Source organism: Talpa occidentalis, unplaced genomic scaffold, assembly GCF_014898055.3.
Source record: "Talpa occidentalis isolate TD23 unplaced genomic scaffold, MPIMG_talOcc4v2.1 talOcc4.15, whole genome shotgun sequence".
NCBI lineage: Eukaryota > Metazoa > Chordata > Mammalia > Eulipotyphla > Talpidae > Talpa > Talpa occidentalis.
This window is the reverse complement of record NW_023601543.1, coordinates 43,330,435-43,356,109: the sequence shown is the minus strand read 5'-3', so window position 1 is coordinate 43,356,109 and position 25,675 is coordinate 43,330,435. Positions and strand designations below refer to the sequence as shown.

Sequence of the window (25,675 nt, the reverse complement as noted above, 5' to 3'; positions counted from 1 at the left end):
TTAAAAAAAATATTCAGTTTAATAAAAGAACAGAAGGGGGGCCTCTCTGGTGACACAGTGCTATCACGCTATCAGCAGCCACTGTGGCGCCAGTTTGAACCCAGGCCACGGAGATACCCACATGGCGCAGCAGACCTTTCCTGTCTCGCCCACTGCTCCTCTCAGCAGTGTATTTCAGTCCGTCTGCCTGTTCTGTCCCCACTCTGTCTCTGGTGAATGCTCTCACCCCTGCCCCCCGCACCTCTGGCATACATCCCAGCTCTTGTATGCATAAATAAATAAATCTTTTTTAAAAAAAGTACAGAAGAAAACATATGGATATACCCTGTGTTTGAGTGGAGGGTAAGAGAAATATGATGTAATTAGCACTCAAGAAAAAAAAGACATGAAGACTATGTTTATTAACATAAAAATGGGATTTTACAAAGCAGGAACAATTTGAGTAACAAAACTGACTGTTATTGAACTTTATATAACTCAAAAGATAAAAGTGATGGTGCATTGAGTGAACTGGTGAATAAAACTCTATGGGGACTACACTTTGGGGGCGGGAAGCAAACATTGTTTAAAAATGAACAATATATATATATATATATATATATATATATAAATTAAAAAAATAAAAAAAGAAATAAGAGCAAATTTGAAAAAAAAAAAGATAAAAGTGAACATCCAAACCTCTATACTGACATAAATAAATGAGGCGAAAGAAACAAATATCCCACGCAGAATTCCCAAAACTGCCCTCAAGGAGGGGGTGCAAAACTCTTCATTTCTTCAGTGTGAATTGTACAAAGTGATGTCCTTCCAAAGAGTACAGTGTGAAAGGGAGGGGGTGGGGAAGAGTAATGTTACAGGACAGACATTGAACAAATACTACCTTAGCCAGATGATCAAGATTAAAATCACAGTGATGAGTCATGTTTACAGTATGTACCCTTGATAGGGTGAGAATGGTATTTTACCTCTCTGGTCTTTCTCCTCAAAACAGATTACCCATCCAAGTAAAATAATAAGAAAAATATCAGAAAACTCCCAACTGTGGGACGTTCCACAAAATACCTGATCATTAATCCTAAAAACTATTAAGAATATAAAAAAAAGCACATTTTGAGAAACTATTACAACTGAGAGGAACCTAAGAAGACATGTCATCTAAATGTATTGCGGTATCTTGAATGGGATCCTGAAACAGAAAAGAACATAGGAAAAAGTAAAGAAGTTCAGTTAAAAATAATGCATCAATATTGGTTCATTAATTGTAACAGAAGTAACATAATAATGTATAATGTTTAATAGTAGGGGAACTGGGTGTGAGACATAAAAGAACTATCTTCACAGTAATTCTATAAATCTAAAACAGTCCTAAAATGTTTATTTTAAATATATTTATTTCCTAATCCAGTCAAAAAATGGGCAGAAGAGCTAAAAAGAAACTTCTCCAAAGAGGAAATACAAATGGCCAGCAGGCATATGAAAAAATGTTCAACATCACTTGCAATCAGGGAAATGCAAATCAAAACTACAATGAGATACCATCTCACACCAGTGAGAATGGCACATATTAAAAAAACTAGCAACAACAAATGTTGGTGAGGGTGTGGAGAGAAAGGAACTCTCCTGCACTGCTGGTGGGAGTGCAAACTGGTCCAACCACTATGGAGAGCTGTGTGGAGATTCCTCAACCTACTAAAGATAGAGCTTCCATATGATCCAGCAATTCCACTCCTAGGTATTTACCCAAAGGACACAGAAACATTAATTCCAAAGAGCACCTGCACCCCTATGTTTATAGCAGCACTGTTTACAATAGCTAAGCTTTGGAAACAACCCAAATGCCCAAAAATAGATGACTGGATCAAGAAGATGTGGTACATATACACAATGGAGTATTACTCAGCCTTCAAAAAAGATAAACACATGCAATTTGCAGCAACATGGATGGAGCTGGAAGTGATCATGCTCAGCGAAATAAGCCAGAAATAAAAAGAAAAATACCGGATGGTCTCACTCATAACAGGAATCTAGAAAACCTAAATAAGGGACCAGGAAAAAGAATAACTATAAGAAAGAAAAAAATCAAAATCAAACAACTATGAACTAGAGACACACTTTGGGGGGGGGGGCGCGGAAAGGAGGGATTGGGGTCAAAATCAGGGGGTTGTAATTGTATGGGGAATATAAAAATAAAAATAAATATATTTATTTCCTATTTTTAGAATAGTTTAATTCATCCCTGTGAGGGTTTTGGCATATTTTGGCTCATTTTGATCAAAGGGAAATGCTCTTATCTAGGCCTGGTTATATGTTACATGTCAGTCAATTTGTTGTCTAGGCAATTATCAAGTAGTCAAACTCAACCCGGGGAAAATATGGCTGTCACTTACATGGCACAGACAGAGCAGTGATGGCAGCGATCTGGCTTGATCAAATGGCATCGGTCACAGAATCGTACAGCTATAGGGAAAATAGGATGGTTAGTACCAGTTAGAGCTTAATATGGTAACATCTATCTTATTAGCCTATCTGAATGGTTTTGTTATAAGTCCTAACTACATGAGCCTCCCTGGTTGCGCAAGGGGTTAAGTCTTAGCACTATGAAGCTATCCGCAGCCACTGCAGCACTAGTTTGATCCCCAGCCAGGGAGGTGACCCACATGGCGCTGCAGACCTCTCCTGTCTTGCCGGCGACTCCCCTCAGCAGTGTATTTCTGCCTATTCTGCTGCTCCCCACTCTGTCTCTGGTGAATCCTCTCACCCTACCCTGAACCTCTGGCCTACACCCCAGCTCTTGCGTGCATAAATAAATAAATCTTTAAAAAAAAAAAAACCCTAACAAATAAATCTTAAAAAAAAAAAGCCCTGACCATCACTATATTAATACCCTAACAAAAATAGCAGTAAGTCCTTAATACCATCTAATACCCAGGCCAAATTAAAATAACCCAATTGTCATATGCATCTTAATAAATCTTGTTGGATAAATTAATGAACATGTTAGTCTAAATGTCTAACAGAATATTTCCAAAAGCCTCGAAACCGGATCTTCCTTATTAGAAATGTTAGGATGACTTGTCAAATGAGCCTTGGTTTTCAAATTTTAAAAGAAGGATGGGGCCTTCCCAGTGGCACAGGCAGTTGAGCGCCGTGCTGTGAAGGTGTCCGCAGCCTCTGCAGTGCGCTTCGATCCCTGGCTAGCCAGGGAGAAACCCACATGGCACAGCAGACCTCTTCTGCCTCGCCCGCTGCTCCCCTCAGCAATGTCTTCGGTCCATCTACCTGTTTTGCTCCCCACTCCATCACTGGTGATTCCTCTCACCCCTCCCGTGCCTCTGACTGTACCCTGGTTCTTGTATAAATAACTAAATCTTTAAGAAAAAAAGCCAGTCTATTTAAAAAAAATTAAGAAAATAAAAGAAGGATGATAGGAACAGCTAGTACTCTTCTAATCATACAGATGAAAACTAAGAGTAAAACTCCATTGTGGACATTTACCCAAGGAAAATAAAGACATCTCTCTGCACCAATACTTGTACAAGAATAATCATAGTGAATTCACTCAAATGGCTAAGAACTGAAAACAACCCAAATGTGCTTCAACTGGTAAATGAATAAACTGATATATTTCACACAATGATATAATACTCAGCAATAAAAGGAATGAAATACATAACAATTTGTGTGGTTTTGTATGTAAATTTTGCCCACAAAGAATGACAAAATAAATAGGTGGATGCATACTGATATCTGCTACTTACTTTGAAATATGTCAAAAAAAAAAAAAATAAGATGGCCTGATAGATGATGAAGAGAGGGATATATGTGGTTAGATATGTGAAAAAGCAACTGAGTAAAGTGTTAAGTGGTAGAACCCAGTGGTGGGGATATAGATATTTATTATGAAATTCTTCCATCTGTGTGTATATTTAAAAAAATTGATAATAAAATGTTGGGGGAAACTCCACATTGTTCTTCAGAAGAGAGAAATAAATGGACTAGCCTAAAAATATGTATGAGTTAGTCTTTCTGAGATGCTTGCTGATCTGCCCTTCCAGCTGACTTTGGATGAACTGACCTCCATTCCCAGTTCTTGTGTAAACTGGTAGCTTCTTGGCCATATCAATGAGCATCTGCTTCTGAACTTCAGGTCTCTCTTCATTTTCATAACGCTCCTTATCTGTATAGGACAAATGGAACTGGAGGCAGAATGAGAAACAAGATTTATTTTCCAAGGTTTACAGAAAAGATTAAAAACAACAGTAACTATTTAGATGAAAACACTTGTTATCTACTCTTGAAGTCCAGGAACAAATTCAGCTTAAAGTTTTCTCTGGATAATTATCTCAATTATCTAGTTTTTTTATCTCAATCTTGATAAGTCTGAGATAGGTAGTGCTGTTTTATAAATAAAGTAAAACTTGAGAGATTAAATACCTTGTTCAAGGTTATACTCACTCAACAAATAAGTAGCAAAACCAAGTCCCATTCACCTGATGGATGCCCTTTCCACTCCGTTATACCATAATATGATGTATAACAGGATCCTGTTGATGACTAACTATGTTAGTTATTAAGTTGTATTTTTTTCTATGTGACACTCTTGGAGAAGGTAAATGAGACTGCTTGTGACATTTCTGCATATAGTAATCTTGCAAATGAATAGAAATTTGGGTGTTCTCACTATTTCAGAAATTTTTAGCCTGGTATGGGAGCTTGTTGCCATGTTTATACCACACTTTTGCTAATTTTGCAGAAGACAAAACAATTTTTCAAAGTGACACAGACCTGAAAGCTTTCTTCTCTTTGTGCCAAACAATAGGAACAGGTAAAAAAGAGAAGGTTCTCTGGCTGTAACAGGGTGGTCCCCAGGAAAGGGGGAGGTTCCAGGTTCCCTGCCCCACCCAAGGAAGGGTGGAGCTGAGCAGGAAGAGGAGAAGCTGCAGAAGAGAAGGAGGAAGGAAGCAGGATGGAGCAAGGAGACCTGGAGGAGGCGCATGGAGCCTAGAGACACGTGAAGAAACTGCGCTTGTCTTTTGGTCGTGGACTGGGTGACACAGATGTGGGTGAGACCCGTGGGGAGGTGACAATGGCAGCTTTTATCTTGATGTTGATTTTGCTCTTTTCCTTCCGGGCTTGTCCAGTTGTTTGTGACCCTTTTCTGTGGGTCCCCACTGGAAGATGTTTTAGACTTGTGGCAGGCTTTGGGGCCTTGCTCTGGGCCGACCCCATATGGATGGAGTTTTACCCACGAGGGGACGGGTAACTTTGGGTGCTTCACTTAGAAACTAGACTCTTTGCCTTACCTGTATTGTTTCCTAGTTTTATTAAAGTTCCTTCCCATTAAAGTCTCCTATGTTTTGTGTTGATGCGGCGGATGGCAGAACCCATTTACAATAGGCAGGTTTGCGGGGTTTGGGCTGACCCTCTCCCTGTCCTATATCCTATAACATGGCCAGATTTCCTCAGTTTACACCTCACTTTTACATCTAAATTAGGTAAAAAATAACTTGGGAAAATAAGACATTCTCAAATGTCTTGAAATAGACATTCAAATGTCTTGAAATGTGAAATAGAATAATACTATTTCACAAGATTGGTATAAAAGTACTTGATAAGAATAATTAAGTCTCCTTACAATCCAATTTCTTAAATAATGTACAAATACTTAATGCTGCCAATCTTTTAAATTTTAACTATTAGTGTGAATATCTTATTGTGATTTTAATTTTTAGTAATGATATTGACAGAGCACTTTTCCATGAATTTATTGCCACTTGGGTATCTTCCTGTGAAATGTCAATTCAGTTTTTTCTTCACTAGAAAAATAATAGGGTTATTCTTTTTTGTAGTATTGATTTATAGGAATTCTTTCTATATTTTGTATAGTAACCCTTTTTTGAATATTTTCTACCAGTCTATGGCTTTCTTTTTCAATTCCTTTAAGTGCACTTTGATGGAAGAAAATTTTGGATAGAATATAGATTTATATAACTACTTTAGAAAAGAGGTTGGCATTATCCACTTAAGCAAATATATGCCTGTCCTATGATTCATTATAGAAAGAAATAATGACTCAAATACCCTTTAATTGGTAAATGAATAAAACAACTGTGATAAAAGGGAGTAACTAATAGTAAAAGGGAATGAATAAATGAAACATGCATCAATATGAGTGACTCTAGAAAATATTACACGGAGAGAAAGGTGTACACAAACAAGTACATACTATGATTACTTTTCTGGGAGACTAAAAACTAGGCACAATTAATCTATGGTGATAGAAGTCAAATTAGTGGTTACTGTGACAGGAGGTTGATTGGAAGGGGCATGAAGGAGATTTGTGAGGTGTTAGAAACGTTAAAAATTTTAACCTAGGGCCTCCCCTGGTGGCGCAGCGGTTGAGCGCTGGGCTACGAGGCTGCCCGTAGCCTCTGCAGCGCCGGTTCGTTCCCCGGCCGCCGGTGAGGGTCCTACACACACACAAAAAATTTAACCTAGATGGTGATTTTATGGGTGCATATATAGGTGGAAATTAAAAATTGACTCTTTATAACTTAATTATTGGAGTATGTATACTTTATACATCAATAAAATGGTAAAATAACAAGCAAATTAAATGAATCTAGCTTTAAAAATTAGAAATGTATAAAAATAAGCATTATTTTAAAGACTATACCTAGTGGTGTATTGTATCATGTCATTCTCAAGTTAAGTGAGAATTATGTACCTTCTGGGGATATGTGGAAATATAGAGGCATGTTTGGCTATTACAATAAATACGGTGTGTTATAAACATTTCACGGGTGGGGGATGAGGGTGCTAAGAATTCTGTGAGAAACAGGAGAGGTATACACAACCAAGAATCCCCCCCCCAAAGAAAAAGTATAAATGACATGAAATAGTAATTACATGATATAATTTTAATATAAAAACACCTGAAAAGCACACTAGACCAAATGGAGGATCAAATCAGTCACCATGAAGGACAAGGACCCAGGTGTAGGAGAGGTATGAAAAAAAAGTGACCAAACACTTTGAGAAATATATGACTGCAACAAGAAGGCAACATAAGGATAAGTATCCCAAAAGTGGAAGAGAGAAAAAGTGGCAGAGAATTTATTGAAAGAAAGATCAGAGGAAAAATTCCCAAACCTAAGAAAGAATTAAACATGACCATGAAGCTAAAAGAAAAATAGGTTATCTAAATCTAATGAGACCTACACCAAGACATGTTTTTGTGAAACTACCAAGAGATCAAGAAAAATAAATGATATTGAAAGTTACTAGGGAAAAAAGCAGGTAATATATAAAGCTATTCCCACAGGCTTAAATCAGACTTTCTTGAAGAAACCCTAAGGCTAAAGAGAGAATAGTAAGAAAAACTTAGAGATAAAAATTGTTTGCAAAATATTTACAGATAAAAGTTGCTGGCAAAGAATACTAACTACATACTTCATGTAAAAGGGAGAAATAAAGTATTTCCCAGAAAAAAAGGTGAAGCAAACGTTCTAGACCTCCCCTATGAGAAATGTTAAATGAAGTTCAACATTTGAAGAGGAGAAAATTCACAAAAAAACTTAACAAGGAAATAGAACCCAAAAACCAAAGGCAAAATGAGAGTAGCCAGTCCTCATGTATTAATAGTTCTACTAAATGTAAATAGACTGAACTCACCAATCAAAAGGCACAGAATAGTTGGTTGGATTAGGAAACAAAACCTGACTTTCTGCTGTCTCCAGGAGACACTTTGGAACTCCAAAGATAAAAGATCAAAGTAAATGTTTGGAATAAAACCCTATAAGCAAATGGGACGCCAAAGAAGTCAGGGAAACCACACCTACATCAGATAAAATAGACATCCAGGTAAAAAAGGTAATGAGACAGAGACAGACATTATATAATGATTACACACACACACACACACACACACACACATACACATGCACAAATAAATCCTCACCAAAAGCTTAGCAAATCAAATCCATACATTCTAACCAAATGAAGTTTATTCCAGGGATGGAAGAATGGTTCAAAAATCTGAAAGTCTATTAATATAATTCATCATATCCACAAAAGGAAAGATAATGACTATAATCATATCAATAAATACAGAGAAAGCATCTGATGAGAAAGCATTTGATTCAAGAATGATTTATCACAAAAACCCTTAAAAAATGGGAATAGATAAAACATAGCTTAACATAATACATGCCACATTCCCAGAGCTAACATGATACACAGTGGCAAAAGTATTTCCTCTAAGTTCTGGCACAAGACAAAGATGTCCACTTTCACACAACTACTGGACATAATAATAGAAATACTAGCTAGAGCAAGTAGGCATGAGAAAAATATAAAAGGAATCCAAATTGGGAAAGAAGTAAAACTATCATTATGTACAAATAATAATACACATAGAAATATAATAATATTAATAATAATAATATACGCATAGAAAACTGTAAGGATGCCAGTAAAAAATTGAAATAATAAACCAGTAAAGTGACAGGTAACAACCTCAATTTATAAAAATAAGTTGTGCTCCTATATGGAAAGAGTAATGAAGAGAAAAAACATCAATAAAGCAACCCCATTTACAATTACATCAAAAAGAAAAAAATAACTAGGAGGAAACTTTACAAAGGATGCGAAGGAGTTACTCAATGAAAACTATAAGGCACTGTGAAAATAAATAAAAAACACAAAGAAATTGAAACAAATTATCTGCTCATGGATTGGACGAATTAACATTGTTAAAATGGCCCTCTTACCCAAAGCAATATACAAATTCAATGTAATTCCTATTATAGTTTCAAAGTCATTCTTCAAAGAAGTAGAACAAAAACTACTGAAATTCGTATGGAACCACAAAATATCCTGTAATAGCCAAAGCACTCCTGACAAAAAATAATGGTAGCATACCACACTCTCATACTTTAAACAATACTACAAAGTCATAGTAAACAAAACAGCATGGTACTAGAATAAAAATACACACAGATAAATGGAATAGAATTGAGAGTCCAGAAATAAACCCACACTTATATGGATATTCAAATATGACAAAGGAGCCAAGAGTACGCATTGGACGAAGGAACGTCACTTCAGAAATGGGGTTGGGGGCCTTCCTGGTGGCACAAGGGGTTAAGATGCAACCTATGAAGCTATCCACAGCCATGCAGAATGAGTTCGACCCCCAGGCAGGGAGCTAACCTACATGACACTGCAGACCTCTCCTGACTCACCCAATGCTCCCCTCAGCAGTGTATTTCTGTAGATCTGTCTGTTCTGCTCCCCATTCTGTCTCTGGTGAATCCTCTCACCCCCTACACCTCTGGCCTGTGCCCCAGTTCTTGTATGCATAAATAAATATTAAAAAAAGAAATGGGTTTGGGAAAAATGGACAATCACATGAATAAAAAAAAACCTAGGCCACTCTCTCACACCATATATAAAAAATAATACAAAGCAGTTTGAAGATTCATATGTTAAGACCTAAAACTACAAAATACATAGAAGAAAACTGGTAAGACACTCTACAAATTTAGCTTTAGTGATGTTTTTGTCCATTTGTCTATAATATCGAGAAAGAATATAAATAAATGGATTACATCAAACTAAAGAGCTTGTGCACAGAAAAAGAAACTATCACTAAAACAATAAGACACACTGGACCTCCCCAGTGGCGCAGCGGTTGCGAAGCTGCCCGCAACCTCTGCAGCGCCGGTTCGATCCCCGGCTGCTCCCTGGCCACCGGAGGAGGGTCCCACATGGCGCGCAGACCTCTCCTGCCGCCCGCTGCTCCCCTCAGCAGTGCACTTCGGTCCTTCTGCCTGCTCTGCTCCCCGCTCTGGCGAATTCTCTCACCCTCCCGAGCTTCTGACTGTACCCAGTGCATGTATAAACAAAACAAACAAACAAACAAATAAAACATGCCTCTATTAAAAAAAAAAGAAAAAAAACTTAAAAAAAAACAATAAGACACACTAATAAATGAGAGAAGATATTTGCACATTTAACATCTGAACTGGGGGCTGGTACTCAAGATCTACAAAGAACTCACACAAGTCAACCAAAAGAAAGCAAATAACCCCGTCAAATGTAGACAAAAGTTTTAAACAGACATGTCTCCAAAGACATACAGATGATCAACAAGCACATGAAAAAATTCTCATCATTTATCATTAGGGAAATGCAAATAAAAGCACAATGAAATACCATCTTATGCATGTGAGAATGGCTCATATGAAAAGGAACAGAATCAACAAATGTTGGTGATGATGTAGAGGGAAAGGAACGCTTATACACTGGGGGAATGTAGATTCATCCAGCCCGTGTGAAAAACAGCTTCTGGAGGTTCTTCGAAATATTAAAAATAGATCTATCACATGATCCAGCAATTATAATACTAAGTTCCTGCCTAAAGAATACAAAAGCGGTAATTCAAAGGGTTATATGCACTCCTAGGTTTATTGCAAGAGTTTAACTATAGCCAAGTTATTGAAACAACCTAAAATTCCAAGGATAGATGAGTAGATTAAGAAGATGTGGTTTATATACATGAGATACTACTACTCAGCTGTTAGAAAAGAAGACAACATGGATAGAATTGAAGGGGATATTTAAGCAAAGTAAGTCAGAAGGATATAAACAAATACTGGATGTGACAATATGGATAGAACTGGAGGGGATATTTAAGCAAAATAAGTCAGAAGGATATAAACAAATACTGGATGATTTCATTTATATGTGGAATCTAGTGAAACAAAACAAAAGGTCAGAAAGAACCAAACCAGCAACAATTCCTAGAAGTGTGACTATAAAATCGAGGCTACCAAAGGGGGGAAAGGGAACAAAGAGAGCTGGGTATGGGCGGATCTGTATGAATGGACAATGGTGGAGAACTATGGGTACCTTGGTGGTGGGTGTGGTGTCGTAACATACATCTGAAGAATTATGATACTATCTAAACTTCTGAGTCATATACAGTTGTGTAAACCAATTTTACCTCAATAAAAAATTAAAATTAACAAAACACCTGGTTATTTTGTTTTCTTACAATTACACTAACTCAAAAATATAAATTTTGAACAATTTTGATACTTTTTAATTTTGACAAATAAATGTAGCACCTTGGGGTGACCCTTTAATTTTTGAGACATCATTGGGATATATAGCTTTCTTATGGGACATACCACACCTGCTTGAAGGGCAGAAGTAGAGTTGTTATTGCTTGTATATGATGAAAACTTATCATTTGTGAAAATGAGGTCATGCTTGGATGCCCTATTTCTGGCACTTAAGTCTTTTTGACTATTAGAATGCAACGAGTAAGTAAATGCATTTTGGGTGGGAGAAACTTGTGATAGACTGGGATATATATTATACTGGAGAAAGTAATATCATGGCTATCAAATAGGGCCAAAAGACTCACCTTTTCTTTTTACCCATTAAAATTGATGAATAAGTATTAAAAATTTGCAGTGCATCTAAGTCCCTTCCTTATTTCACTTTCTTTAGGCTGATAAAGTTCCTAAACACTAACCTTTTCTACTGGCCTATATGCTTCATAATAATGTGAAGGGGACAATAATTTTTACTGAGCTAAAGCATAACATAAAATTCTACTTTACAGCTTTACAGTGTACATTTTATGTTCAACATCACTTGTAAGCAGGGAAATGCAAATCAAAACTACAATGAGATACCACCTTAACCAGTGAGAATGGCACATATAAAAAAAAAACTAGCAACAAACAAATGTTGGTGAGGATGTGGTGAAAAAAGAACTCTCTTACACTGCTGGTGGGAGTGCAAACTGGTCCAACCACTATGGAAAGTTGTATGGAGGTTTCTTAGTCTAAAAAATATGGAGCTACCATATGAGCCAGCAATTCCACTACGAGGGATCTACCCAAAGGACACAAAAACATTGATTCAAAAGAACACCTGTACCCCTATGTTTATTGCAGCACTATTTATAATAGGTAAGACTTGGAAATAACCCAAATGCCTAAAAATAGATGACTGGATCAAGAAGATGTGGTATATATACACAATGGAATAGTACTCAACAATCACAAAAGATAAACTCATGCCATTTGCAGCAATATGGATGGAGCTGGAAGGAATTATACTCAGTGAAATAAGCCAGAAAAGAAAAAGGAAAATATGGATGGTTTCACTTATAGGAGGAATGTAGGGGAGCCAAATAAGGGACAGGGAAAGAAAGAACTAAAATAAATTGAAAAACAAAAAGGCAACTATAAATCAGAGACATTCTGTAGGGGATGGGGAGGGAGAGGAAGAGGGATCAAAACAGGGGAGGGAAGAGCACAAGGAACTATGGTGATGATGCACGGGTGAACTGGTGGTGGAAATTTTATGGGGACTACATCTGCGAGGAGAAAGCACACATTCTACCAAAAGGAAGAATGATGTAAAAAATATATATAATAAAAAATAAAGTGTACATTTTGTCATATACAATTTTGTGGCATTTAGCATAACAATGATGCTGAGCAATCATCACCAAAACATTCCATAATGTTTTCATCTCCCCATAAGAAAAATCCATTTACATTAAGCAGTCATTCCCTGTTCTCCCCATTCTGTTTCTATGTCATTTTTTGATTGTTGTTACAGATATACCTGTGAAAGGGAGGTGCCATTTTCCTCTCTCTCTTTAATGTAGCTACCTGTAACTATAAGTTCCAGTATACCATGAACCTGTCTCCCTGAGTGGAGAGAGCTACTGGGAGCTAGGGATAGAGCTGAATACCAGGTGGACCTATATAACATGGAACAGATGCAGGGTTGGGCTTCTCTCGCTTTGACTTGCACCTAGAGACTTGAGGAGACATATAGAGGAGAGACATGTAGAAACATCTGGAAGAGGTACTTGGAAGAGACATATGGGGAGGGTGCTCCTCCTCCATGGCAGAGACAATGGCAGCCATTATCTTGATTTCATGTTGGATTATACGGCACATTTTGATTCTCTTTTGGTCTCAGCTCTTTAGGACCTGCCTACGCCATTTCTTGTGGTTCCCCTCCAGAAGGTACCTTAGACTTCTGTTGAACTTTCAGGTCTTCTATTTATGCATACAAGAGCTGGATGTAGTCCAGAGGTGGGGGGGAATGAGAGGATTCACCAGAGACAATGGGGAGCAGAACAGGTGGATCTACTGAAATACACTGGTGAGGGGAGCAGTGGGTGAGACAGGAGAGGTCTGCAGTGGCATGTGGGTTAGCTCCCTGGCCGGGGATCGAACTCATGCTGCAGTGGCTGCGAATAGCTTCATAGTGCTGAGACTTAACCCCTTGTGCCACCAGGAAGGCCCGCACATAAATTCTATTGATAATCTCACAATAAGTATGTTTCTTCTGTCTTCTTTTTTCTATACTACATGGCTGAATGCCTTTTAGAGCACCCCTTAACAGTCTACAGACTGCCCCTCAGTCAGCTGTTTTTCTGTTATGAATTTGTCACATAAATAAAATCACACAGTATGTGGTATTTTTCAATTAGCACATTTTCAAGGTTCATTGATGTTCTGCATATCAGCAATATATTCTCTTTCATGGCAGAAAAATATTCCATTGTGCAGACAGAACGTACTTGGTTTATTCATTCATCCACAGATGGATATGTGGATCCTTTTCTCTTTTGGCTAAAGTGTTGGAATAGTGTTTTATGATCAACTGTATATAATTGTTTGTACACCTCTTACTCAGTTTTCTCCTAACTACCTCCCTCTTTCCTTTCTCTTTTTCTCTTTCTCTCTCTAAATCTAGCTAAAGGTATGGCAATTTTGTTGATCTTTTGAAAGTCCCACTTTTGGTTTATTGATTATGTCTACTATATTCTGTTCCCTATTTTGGTGTCTGCTTTAATCATCATTATTTAATTCTGCTTTGTTTAGATTGTTCTTTATTTTTTGATTCTTTATAAAGTACTATTTATTTGAAATATTTCTCCTTTTGTTATGTGTTTACAGGTATAAATTTTCCTCTGAGCACTGCTTTGTTGTATCTCACAACTTTTAGTATGTAGTTTTTCATTTCTGTTCATCTGAACTTATTTTCTAGTTTGCTTTCTCCTGATTTCTTATTTGATTCACTGGTTGTTTAACCATGTGTTGCTTAATTTCCACATATTTTTTAATTTATAACTTTTCTTCAGTTATTGATTTCTAGTTTCATTCCACTGAAGTCAAATTAGATATTTTGTATGATTCCAGATGTTTAAATTTATTGAGACTTATTTTGTAGTGTAACATATGGTCTATACTAGAGCATGTTCTGTGTGCCTATGAGAAAATGTATATTCTGCTGTTTTTATGGATGGAGTGTTTAATACATGTAGGTTACATCTAATTGGTTTACATTTTTGTTCAAATGCCCTGTTTTCTTATTGAGTTTCTAAGTGTTTCAACACTCTATTGTAGAAAATGGGGTGTTGAAATCAATTATTATTGTAGAAATCTGTATTTTCTTATTCTATTCTATTACTGTTAATTTGACTTTTAAAAATGTATTTCACATATAAGTGAGATCATGCAATATTTGCCTTTCTATGTCTGGCTTAGGCTTTTTTCACTTAGCATAATGCCCGACAGGACACCCATTGCAAATGGGTGATGCAAATGGCAGAATTTCTTTACTTTTCAAGACTGAATAATATTCTATTATGGTATATACTATATGTTCTTTATTCATCTGCTTATGGACACTTACGCTGTTCCCATATCTTTACAACTATAAATACTGCTGCAATGAACATAGAAGTACATACAGATACCTCTCTGAGATAGATTTCATTTCCTTTGGATACATACCCAAAAGTACGATTGTTAGGCTGTAGGTTAATTTTTAGAGGAAACTCCATTCTGTTTTCCACCATGGCTGAACAATTTACATTCCCACCATTAGTGCACAAGGGTTCCCTTTTTGTCCATGTCTTCATCAAATCACTAATAATTGCTGTTTTGACTTTCTGATAAGTCATCCTGACATTTGAGGTGGTATCTTATTATGGTTTTGATTTACAATTCCTTGACGATTAGTGATATTAAGCACCTTCTCACAGACCTACTGGTTACTTTCTTCTCTCAAAAAATTTCTATTTGGGTCCTTTGCCCATTTTTTAATGGGTAATTCTTTATCCAATATTGAGTTGCATGAGTTCCATATATATTTTGGATATTAATGCCCTATCAGAGATAAAATTTGCAAGTATTTTCTACCATTCCATAGGCTGCCTTTTCATTTTGCTGATTGCTAATTTCTTTTTTTTTTAAAGGCTTGAGTTTTATTTCTTTTAAAGATTTATTTATTTTTATACAAGAGCTGAGGTATAGGCCAGAGGTGCAGGAGGGTGAGAGGACTCACCAGAGACAGAACGGGGAACAGAACAGTCAGACTGATGAAATACACTGCTGAGGGGAGCAGTGGGCGAGACAGGAGAGGTCTGCTGTGCCAGGTGGGTTTCTTCCTGGCTGGCCGGGATCGAACCTGCTCTGCAGAGGCTGCGGACAGCTACACAGCGCCGTGCTCATTCTGCTGCACCAATGGGGAGGCCCACTGATTGTTAATTTCTTCCTTTCTAATTCGGATGCCTTTTATTTCTTATTCTTTCCTATGTGTTTTTTTTTTTTAATAGAGGCATGTTATTTATTTATTTATTTATTTATTTGTTTGTTTTTTGTTTATACATGCACTGGGTACAGTCAGAAGCCCGGGAGGGTGAGAGAATTCACCAGAGCCAGAGCGGGGAGCAGAGCAGGCAGAAGGACCAAAGTACACTGCTGAGGGGAGCAGCGGGTGGCAGGAGAGGTCTTCGCGCCATGTGGGACCCTCCTCTGGTGGCCGGGGAGCAGCTTGGGATCGAACCGGCGCTGCAGAGGCTGCAGGCAGCTTCGCAACCCAGCGCTCAACCGCTGCGCCACCGGGGAGGCCCTCCTATGTGTTCTTGTTAGGACTTCAATATTAGGTTGAACAGAAGGGGTAAGAATGGATACATCCTTGTCTCATTCCTGATCTTACAGGAAAAGCTGTCATATATTACTTGTGGGCTTGCCTTATATGGCCTTTATCACATTGAGAGACATTTGTCAAATGCTTTTTTCTGCAGCTATTGATATGGTCCTATAATTTTACCCATCTATTGTTTCATTTAACAATTATTTCTGAGCTATCCATCAGATCTATGGTATACACAGAGAATAACTTCAAGTGAAAACAAAAATTTCTCTATAAAATAACTTTTAAGTTTATGTCACTAAAACTGGGTTCTGCAATTGTGTTGTTTAATTGAAGTAATGCTAGTGTACAACACTATATATGACGTAGGGGAGTAAGTTCACACCTCTTCAAATTTATGTTATCACACCACATGCAACACTAAAACAGTGAAAATCCCCCACCATAATCCATTATGCCCCCTCCTCTCTTTGCTGCCACCTCTCCTTCTGGTAGCTTCAATACTACAATCACATTTCTAGGGTACTTGTTTTTGTTTAGTTTTGGCTGTTTCTCTATTTTTTTTTTATATTACACATATAAGTAAAATCATGTGAAAGTAAGAAAGTAATATAATTTTAAATACCGCATCTTGTAAATACTATGTATCCTATTTTTTGATTTATATTAAACCATCCTTGCATCCCAGGGATAAATCCCACTTGGCCGTGGAGTATGATCCTTGTAATATGCTGTACAATTTGGTTTGTTAGTATTTTGTTAAGGATTCTTGCATCTATGTTCATTAGGGCCAGTGATTTTCTCTTCTTGTAGTTCCTGGTTTTGAATTAATGGTAATAATAATGTCCTTTTAAAATTATTTTTGAAACATACTATCCTCTTTGATATGTTGGATCAGTATACGAAAGATTGCTGTTAATTCTTTACATGCTTTGTAGAATTCACCAGTAAAGCTATATGTCCTAGACCTTTCACTGTTTGTAGATTTTGATTACTAATTCAAAATCCTTTCTCATTATTGATCTGTTCAGATACTCTATATCGTCATGTTTCAGGTGGCTGGTTATATTTTGCTATGAATATCCATTTCTTCTAGGTTATTCAATTATCAATTGTTATTAGCAATCTCTTATAACCCTTTTCTCAATGTGGCATCAGTTATAACATCTCCTTTTTCATTTCTGATTTTATTTACTTGAGTCTTTTCTTTCTTAAATAGTCTGGTTAAAAGTTTATAAAATTTGTTTATCTTTTTTAAAAACCGACTCTTAGTTTCTCTGATCTTTTTCTAGTCACTAATGTATTTATTTCTGCAGCAGCATTTCAGTTTTCATTGTGTGGGCACTTGTAGAGTGGCCAAGGAACTAGGTTTGAAGCATGGGAATTTGTAGAGTGATGGTATTTCCAAAATCTGGGGCATGGGAAAACACAGCGTTGGAGTCTCTGTGGCAAAAGCTGAGAGTATCAGTATCCTTTGAGAAGCATGCTGCTAGGGTACACACCAACAAACACCATGGGGTCCTCTACTGCTTATAAAAGCTGCAGGAAACCGTCCTGGGCTGTTGAGGTATTTAGCATCAAACTCTGGCAGGGTTCTTAACAAAGTAGCCACTGAGAACTGTGTTGGCACCCACTGTGTAGCTAATATTCATAGCCTCCACTCCATTTCTTTTTTTCTCACCCTTCTCCAATGTCTCAGCAATGCTGATTATCCCAGCAATCCTTTCTGTAGGGTTATTATCCATTTTTTTTTCTTCCATTGTGTTGCTTCAGGTTCTTAATTAGATTCTTGAGACTTCCCAGCCCTATTTCTGACCTCACTCAGTAAAGGCATTTTCTTCTTTGTGGCTTTTAACAGTTTTTGGCTCAAAGTCCATTTCATGTGACATTAGTATAGCCACCCTTGTTCTCTTTTTTTTAATTATTTGCTTAGAATAGCATCCTTTCACTTTTGACCTATTTATGTTTTTGGTTATAAAGTAAATCTTTTAAAAATAGAATAAAGATAGATGATCAATTTTATCCACTATACCAATGCCTGCATTTTAATTGGGTATTTTAATCCACTTATGCTTCTAATGATTACTCATAAGGAAGGACTGCTGCCATTGCTAATTTTTTTTAAAGATTTATTTATTTATGCAAGAACCGGGGTACAGGCCAGATGGGTGGGAGTGTGAGAGGATTCACCAGAGACAGAGCGGGGAACAGAACAGGCAGACTGACGAAATACACTGCTGAGGGGAGCAGCGGGCATGATAGGAGAGGTTTGCCGCGCCATGTGGGACCCTTGCTGGCCGGCAGGGATCCAACCGGCGCTCCAGAGGCTGCTGACAGCTTCCCAGCGAGGCGCTCAACCACCTGTGCCACCAGGGGAGGCCCTGCCATTGTTATTTTTTATATAGTTTATATCTTTTGTTACTCAAGTACTCCGTTATTGCCATTGTTTCATTTTATTTTTTTCTACCATTTTGATTCCAAAAATGAAAAAAATTTAAAACAGTATTTTACCTGATATTTGGAGACTTAAAATTTCTTCCACTTTTTAAAAATACTTTGGAACTTAATTTGTCTTAGAATACTCACACATTATAAATGCCTGATCTGATTGCAAATTCTATGATGAACCCTCCCAAATACTGCATGGAACCTTTAATCTAAGGGAACACATTTGCACTTTAACAATTGCAATTTTTTCTCTTGAGCTGTCTTCCAAAGTCTCATGGTCACTAAAATAATAGTTTCGTAGAACTGAACTACGTAATTCTTCAGAATCCAATGGGTTCTTGTTTCTCCAATTATTTCACTAATGCAGGTAGTGGTTTCCTAGTCTTAAAGATATCCATAGGTGATGATTTTGTAAAGTCCATCAATAAACTATCTTAATTTACCTTTATTGCTGAGAATTATTTATAAGATTGCTCTGAATATGAGAAGCAAATTAAAAGCATAATGAGATACCACCTCACACCTGTGAAAATGGTCCATATCAAAAAGACCAGAAACAACAATTGCTGGCGAGGTGTGGAGAAAAAAAGAGCATCCTAGACTATTGGTGGAAATGTAGATTGGTCCAGCTCCTCTGGAAAGGAGTATGAAGGTTTTGCAAAATATAAATAGATCTACCACATGATCCAGCAATTCCATCCATAGATATCTACCTGAATAATGCAAAAGCACTCCTATGTTCATTACAACACTATTTACAAAAGCCAAGTCATGGAAACAACCTAAGTGCCCAATGACAGATGAGTAGATAAAAAGACGTGGTACATATATACAATGGAATACTGCTCAACTATAAAAAAATGAAATCTTGCCTTTTGTCCTATCACGGATGGAACTGGAAGGGATTATGCTAAGTGAAATAAGTCAGAAGGAGAAAGAGAAATACTGATGACTGCATTTATATGTGGAATAGGGAGAAACAAAACAAAGGAACAGACAAAACTAAACCAAAACAAACCCTAGAACTCTGACTGTAGAATTGAGGCTACCAGAGCGAGAGGCAGGGTGGGGCGGTAGTAACAAAGGAGGGAGGAGGACCAAAGGACTATGGTGGAGGATTACTGGTGCTTTTCTTGTGGGCATGGTGTGGTAACATATAGCTGAAAAATTATGAGCCTGTACCCCTAAATCATACAGTGTTGTAAACCGATGTTACTTCAATAAAAAAAATGATACAATTAAAAAAAAGATTACTCTGGGGGCCTCCCTGGTGGCGCAAGGAGTTAAGCACCGCACTATGAAGCAATACGCAGCCTCTGCAGCACGAGTTCGATCCCCGGCCAGCCAGGGAGCAACCCACATGGCACAGCAGACCTCTCCTGGCTCGCCCGCTGTTCCCCTCAGCAGTGGACTTTGGTCAGTTTGCCTGTTCTGTTCCCCACTCTGTCTCTGGTGAATCCTCTCACCCCCCCCCCACCACCTCTGGCCTGTACCCCAGCTCTTGTATGCATAAATAAATAAATCTTAAAAAAAAAAAAGATTACTCTGAATCTTCTGTAATGAAAGGTTATTTGCTCCTCTTTTTGCCATCTTCTTGCTTAATGGCATTTCTCCTTTCCTCTGCTTTTAGACTTTATGAAGTAACAAAGTGTTCTTACCTTCTGGTTTGGCTGTTGTGGGAGTGTAAAAATAGACTTCCAGTAGGTCCAGGTAAAGAACACAAAGATGGCATGGTAGAATATGAGGTAGATAACTGAAAATTAAGAAAAAAAATCAGTGTTTATGCTATTTCTAAGAGTTCAGAAAGACAAAGTTCAACAACAAATTTCTATTTTGTTTTCCTACTACCAAGTATTTTCTGGTATTATATTATGAAATTTTCATTCTTACCATTTTCCATACAGTGACAAAAACAGGTTATAATACCAAATTTTGATTCAGAGACTTTCTAGCAGTTGCATATCATAAAAGTTGACATATGATTCTGGGAGTAAAGGGCAAATGCTCTTTATGACAATATAGAGGAAGTTAATGTAGCCAGTCGTCTTCATCTCTGCTACTGTGGGTGATGAATGATGATGACATTTGCACAGCACCCATGCTTTCATTCATATATATACATATATATATATAAAATCTCATTTAATTTCTTCAATAACTTTGTGAGATAGGTAATAGGCTAGGGATAGTTGATCAGTTGATTATCCAAAGTCATTTAGCTACTATAAAATGTAGCCAGGTCATAAACACAAGAATTTCTGACTCCAAATCCCAAGCTCTTTTGAGTAGCTCCCTACTAAATTAGCCTCTTGAATGTGAGTTCTACCTTTGAGACAATTGTAAATGTGGTTCTCTACTCTTTTCTTTTCATACTTGTCTTCTAGAGAGCTCTTCTAATATGGGAAATTTCAGTATACTCCATAGAAGTCGTTGCAAGATTGAAAGCCTGTTTACTGTTTCATTGTCAAGTCTTCCATGGTAAGGTCTTACTATTTCAATCCATCAGAAAGCCTGAAGGGAATGATATGACTCAAGAGCAAGTTTAATAGGGCTGGGCCTCTCAGATACTTATGGCTGAATTGAAAAATGCTGAACTCTCTTGGCACAGTGCTACCAGACCTATTTTTTTAAGATTTATTTTTATTTATTTATGCATACAAGAACTGGGGTTTAGGCCAGAGGCAACAGGGGGTGAGAGGAATCACCAGAGACAGAGTGGGGAGCAAAACAGTTGGATCTATTGAAATACACTGCTGAGGGGAGTAACGGGTGAGAGACAGGAGAAGTCTGCTGTGCCATGTGGGCCAGCTCCTCAGCTGGGGCTCAAACTCATGCTGGGTGGCTGGCCAGAGCTTGATAGTGCTGAGACTTTAACCCCTGTGCAACTAGGGAGGCCCTACAAGACCTTTTTCTTTTTTTTTTTTTTTTAAGATTTATTTATTTATTTATACAAGCACTGGGTACAGTCAGAAGCGTGGGAGGGTGAGAGAATTCACCAGAGACAGAGCAGGGAATATAACAGGCAAGCTGACGAAACACACTGCTGAGGGGAGCAGCGGGCGAGGCAGGAGAGGTCTGTCATGCCATGTGGGACCCTCTCCGGCTGGCTGGGGATCGAACTGGTGCTGCAGAGGCTGCAGGCAGCTTCACAGCCCAGCGCTCAACCGCTGCGCCACCAGCGGAGGCCCCCTACAAGACCTTTTTTATGTGCTTAATTTGTATAACATAAAAAGTAAATGTTTACTCCACATGTACACCCATCCTGTCACATCTCCCTCCTAAGGCATAGGATTTTTTAAAAATGATACAACAATTTTTATGATTTAGTGGGTGGGCTAACAACTCTTCATATGTATGGCACTATATCACACCTGTGTATACCTGGGTGCATCATCCCACATATTCATCTGTGTATTTTTTTATATAAATATAGGAACACAATTTTATATACTGTAATTTTTGTAATATTTTACAATTTTTTCATTGCATTTCTTTTGAAAGGAAACACATTCTCAAGGCTTCAACTTTGAAGGTATAAAATAGTACATAGTGAAAAGTCTCCATCTATCCCTGTCCCTCAATCAACAGTTTCTCTCCCTGGAAGTAACAAATACCAGTTCCCTGACTTTATTCTGCATTCGTTCAGATTTTGCATACACAAAAGCACCAAAATAATTTGCTTTTCACATAAATAGTAGTATTTCATATTCACTGTTTTATGTCTTCTTTTTCCATTTTTCACTTGCTATAAGCTGACTATAGAATTGAGACTACCTGAGGGAAAGGGTGGTGTGCAGAACCAAGGGACTTGTGAGGAGAGACAATGGATTATAGTAAAGGATTATGGGTACTTTGGTGGTTAAGTGTGGTATGGTACCATATAACTGAAAAGGTATTAACCTAAATCTATTAAATCATATATATTGTATAATTTTTAAAAAATCTTATGTATTATATAATTTTGTATAGCAAAAGAAACCATCATTCAAATTACAAGGCAGCCTACTAAATGGTATAAAATATTTGCAAATCACATATCAGAGGAGTTAATAGTCAAAATATATAAGCAATTCATAAAACTCAACAATAACAAAAATATACAATGTAATTAAAAAATAAGCAGAGGATCTAAATAGGAATTTCATCAACGAAGACACACATATGGCCAACAGACACAGGAAAATATGATCTACATCACTTATCAGTAGGAAATACTGATCAAAACGACAATGAGGAAATACAAATCAAAACCACAATGAGCTTCATCAGAAGAGTAAGAAATTGATGACCCTAGCTGTAGCATAACCATCATCCAGCAATTAATTTTAATTCAATGCTTCAAACATTCTTCAGGCCCAGTGTGTGTTTAGCTCTGTACATTCATGGTGAGAATCCATACAGCGACTTTGTTTTTCACTTTTATTACAGTATTGAATAAATTACATGAGACATTCAGTACTTTATTATAAACTCAGCTTTGTGGTAGAAGCTTTAGCTAGACTGCAGGTTAATGGAAGTTTTGTCAGCATAATTAAGGTAGGCTGTACTAAGCTATGATGTTCTGTAGATTAGGTGTATTAAATGTATTTCAACCTTAATATTTTCAATTTACTTTTGACTTATTATGAGTTTATCAAGATGTAAACCCATCATAAATTGAGGAAGACCTGTACTATGGTCTACTGTCTTCCCACCCCTCTGCTCTGTTGATCCTGTAGCCAACACCTCTGTGTTAAATGCATATAGCAAACCACAACTTTACAACATCTGTTTAAAACTTTTAAACAGCTTGGTAGTTAGTGATTACACTAACTTCCCATGAAGTGAGAACTGGATGGCTATATAAAGTGGCTATATAAATACTTATGGTTATAAAATACATAGAAGGAAATATAAGCGAAACACTACATGATATGCACATCAAAGACATCTTTACAGACACATCACCCAAAGCACTGATAGTGAAGGCAAAGATAAACAGCTGGGACTACATCAAATTAAAGAGCTTCTGCACAGCAAAAGAGACAATAACCAAAACAAAGAGAAACCCCACCAACTGGGAGAACATTTTTGCACACAACACTAATGATAAAGGACTGATCACAAAAATCTGCAAAGAGCTGATGAGACTCAACAAAAACAAAGAAAATAATCCAGTTAAAAATGGGCAGAAGAGCTAAAAAGAAACTTCTCTGAAGAGGAAATGCAAATGGCCAACAGGCATATGAAAAAATGGTCACATCACTTGTAATCAGGGAAATGCAAATCAAAACTACATGAGATACCATCTTACCAGTGAGAATGGCACATATTAACAAAACTAGCAACAACAAATGTTGGCGAGGGTGTGGAGAAAAAGGAACTCTCCTGCACTGCTGGTGGGAGTGCAAACTGGTCCAACCACTATGGAGAGCTATGTGAAGATTTCTTGACCTACTAAACATAGAGCTTCCATATGATCCAGCAATTCCACTCCTAGGTATTTACCCAAAGGACACAGAAACATCAATTCCAAAGAGCACCTGCACCCCTGTGTTTATAGCAGCACTGTTTACAATAGCTAAGCTTTGGAAACAGCCCAAATGCCCAAAAATAGATGACTGGATCAAGAAGACGTGGTACATATACACCATGGAATATTACTCAGCAATCAAAAAGATAAACACATGCAATTTGCAGCAACATGGATGGAGCTGGAAGGGATCATGCTCAGCGAAATAAGCCAGAAAGAAAAAGATAAATACCGGATGGTCTCACTCATAGCAGGAATCTAGAAAACTTAAGTAAGGGACCAGGAAAAAGAATAACTATAAGAAAAAAATCAAAATCAACAAACAACTATGAATCAGAGACACTCTATGGGGGCTGGGGGGCGGGGAAAGGAGGGCTTGGGGTCAAAATCAGGGGGTTGTAATTGTATGGGGAATATAAAAATAAAATTTAAATTAAAAAAATAAAAGCTAAAAAAATAAATACCTATGGTTATACCTGGTAAAATAATGGAAAACTAAAGGACTGTTAAGACTCATAATTACCTAATTTTTTTATGGAAAATACCTTTAATCTCTTTGGATTACTAGTATAGATTATAGACTAAGCCAATCTGGGGGTGAAGAGTAGAGAGGAATACAGTAAATGTACTGGAAGTGCAATGGTGAAGGATTAAGCCCTTAAAAGTCATTCATTGGAGAGGACTCCAGCAAGACTGCAGCTAAGTGAAGAGGTTGGGCTGGCCTCCATATACAATTAATTTGCAGCAGAAAAAATAGTCCCCAGAGGAAAAACAGACATCTATAGTACACATGAAGAGCACTGGTCTGGTGGAAAGGGGTAGGGAAAATTGTAATTAACCTATGTCTACACAGATAGTGGGGCAATACAGTCCATAAGAGGGAGGGATGGCTATTGTGCAGAACCTCCTACAGTTGTTGATTCAGGGCACACACACCAACATAAGGACTTCGGAGATCAAACACTGCAATGCATAAGGGAGTGCACAAAGTTGGAATCTAGGAAAGAGGGTGTACTATTGGAGAACTATAGGAGCAAGGATGAAAAGTAATGATTACTGACTTGAGCTTGAAACTCCCAATATAAAACAACTGGAATACAAATTGGTGGGGCAAACCAGGTCAGATTGCAACAGGGTGGTCCCCAGGAAAGGGGGAGGTTCCCTGCCCCACCCAAGGGAGGGTGGAGCTGAGCAGGAAGAGGAGAAGCTGAAGAAGAGACTGAGGAAGGAAGCAGGATGGAGCCAGGAGACCTGGAGGAGGCACATGGAGCCTAGAGACACGTGAAGAAACTGCGCTTGTCTTTTGGTCGTAGACTGGGTGACACAGATGTGGGTGAGACCCATGGGGAGGTGACAATGGCAGCTTTTATCTTGATGTTGATTTTGCTCTTTTCCTTCCGGGCTTGTCTGGTTGTTTGTGACCCTTTTCTGTGGGTCCCCACTGGAGGATGCTTTGGACTTGTGGCAGGCCTTGGGGCCTTGCTCTGGGCCAATCCCATTTGGATGGACTTTTGCCCACGAGGGGATGGGTAACTTTGGGTGCTTGATTTAGAAACTAGATTCTTTGCCTTACCTGTATTGTTTCCTAGATTTATTAAAGTTCCTTTTCATTAAAGTCTCCTATGTTTTGTGTTGATGCGGCGGATGGCAGAACCCATTTAGAATAGGCAGGTTTGCGGGGTTTTGGGCTGCCCCTCTCCCTGTCCTATAACAAGATCACCCGTGTCTTCT

The 25,675-nt window shown here is 37.7% G+C and overlaps 1 protein-coding gene across 3 annotated transcripts in view; it reads right to left on the bottom strand.

Moving 5' to 3' along the window:
- ZDHHC15 (zinc finger DHHC-type palmitoyltransferase 15) overlaps positions 1 to 25,675 on the bottom strand; it is a 96,181-nt gene that overhangs the window by 2,639 nt on the left and 67,867 nt on the right. For 2 of the 3 annotated variants that reach the window (XM_054695665.1, XM_037512235.2), the window contains 3 exons: positions 20,091 to 20,185; positions 4,076 to 4,196; positions 2,388 to 2,457 (listed from right to left, as the gene is read on the bottom strand). In XM_054695665.1, the coding sequence (XP_054551640.1) occupies positions 2,388 to 2,457; positions 4,076 to 4,196; positions 20,091 to 20,185 (286 nt within the window). Of the gene's footprint in view, positions 1 to 672; positions 1,187 to 2,387; positions 2,458 to 4,075; positions 4,197 to 20,090; positions 20,186 to 25,675 lie in introns of those variants that run through there. The other variant, XM_037512236.2, reaches the window with a different exon arrangement.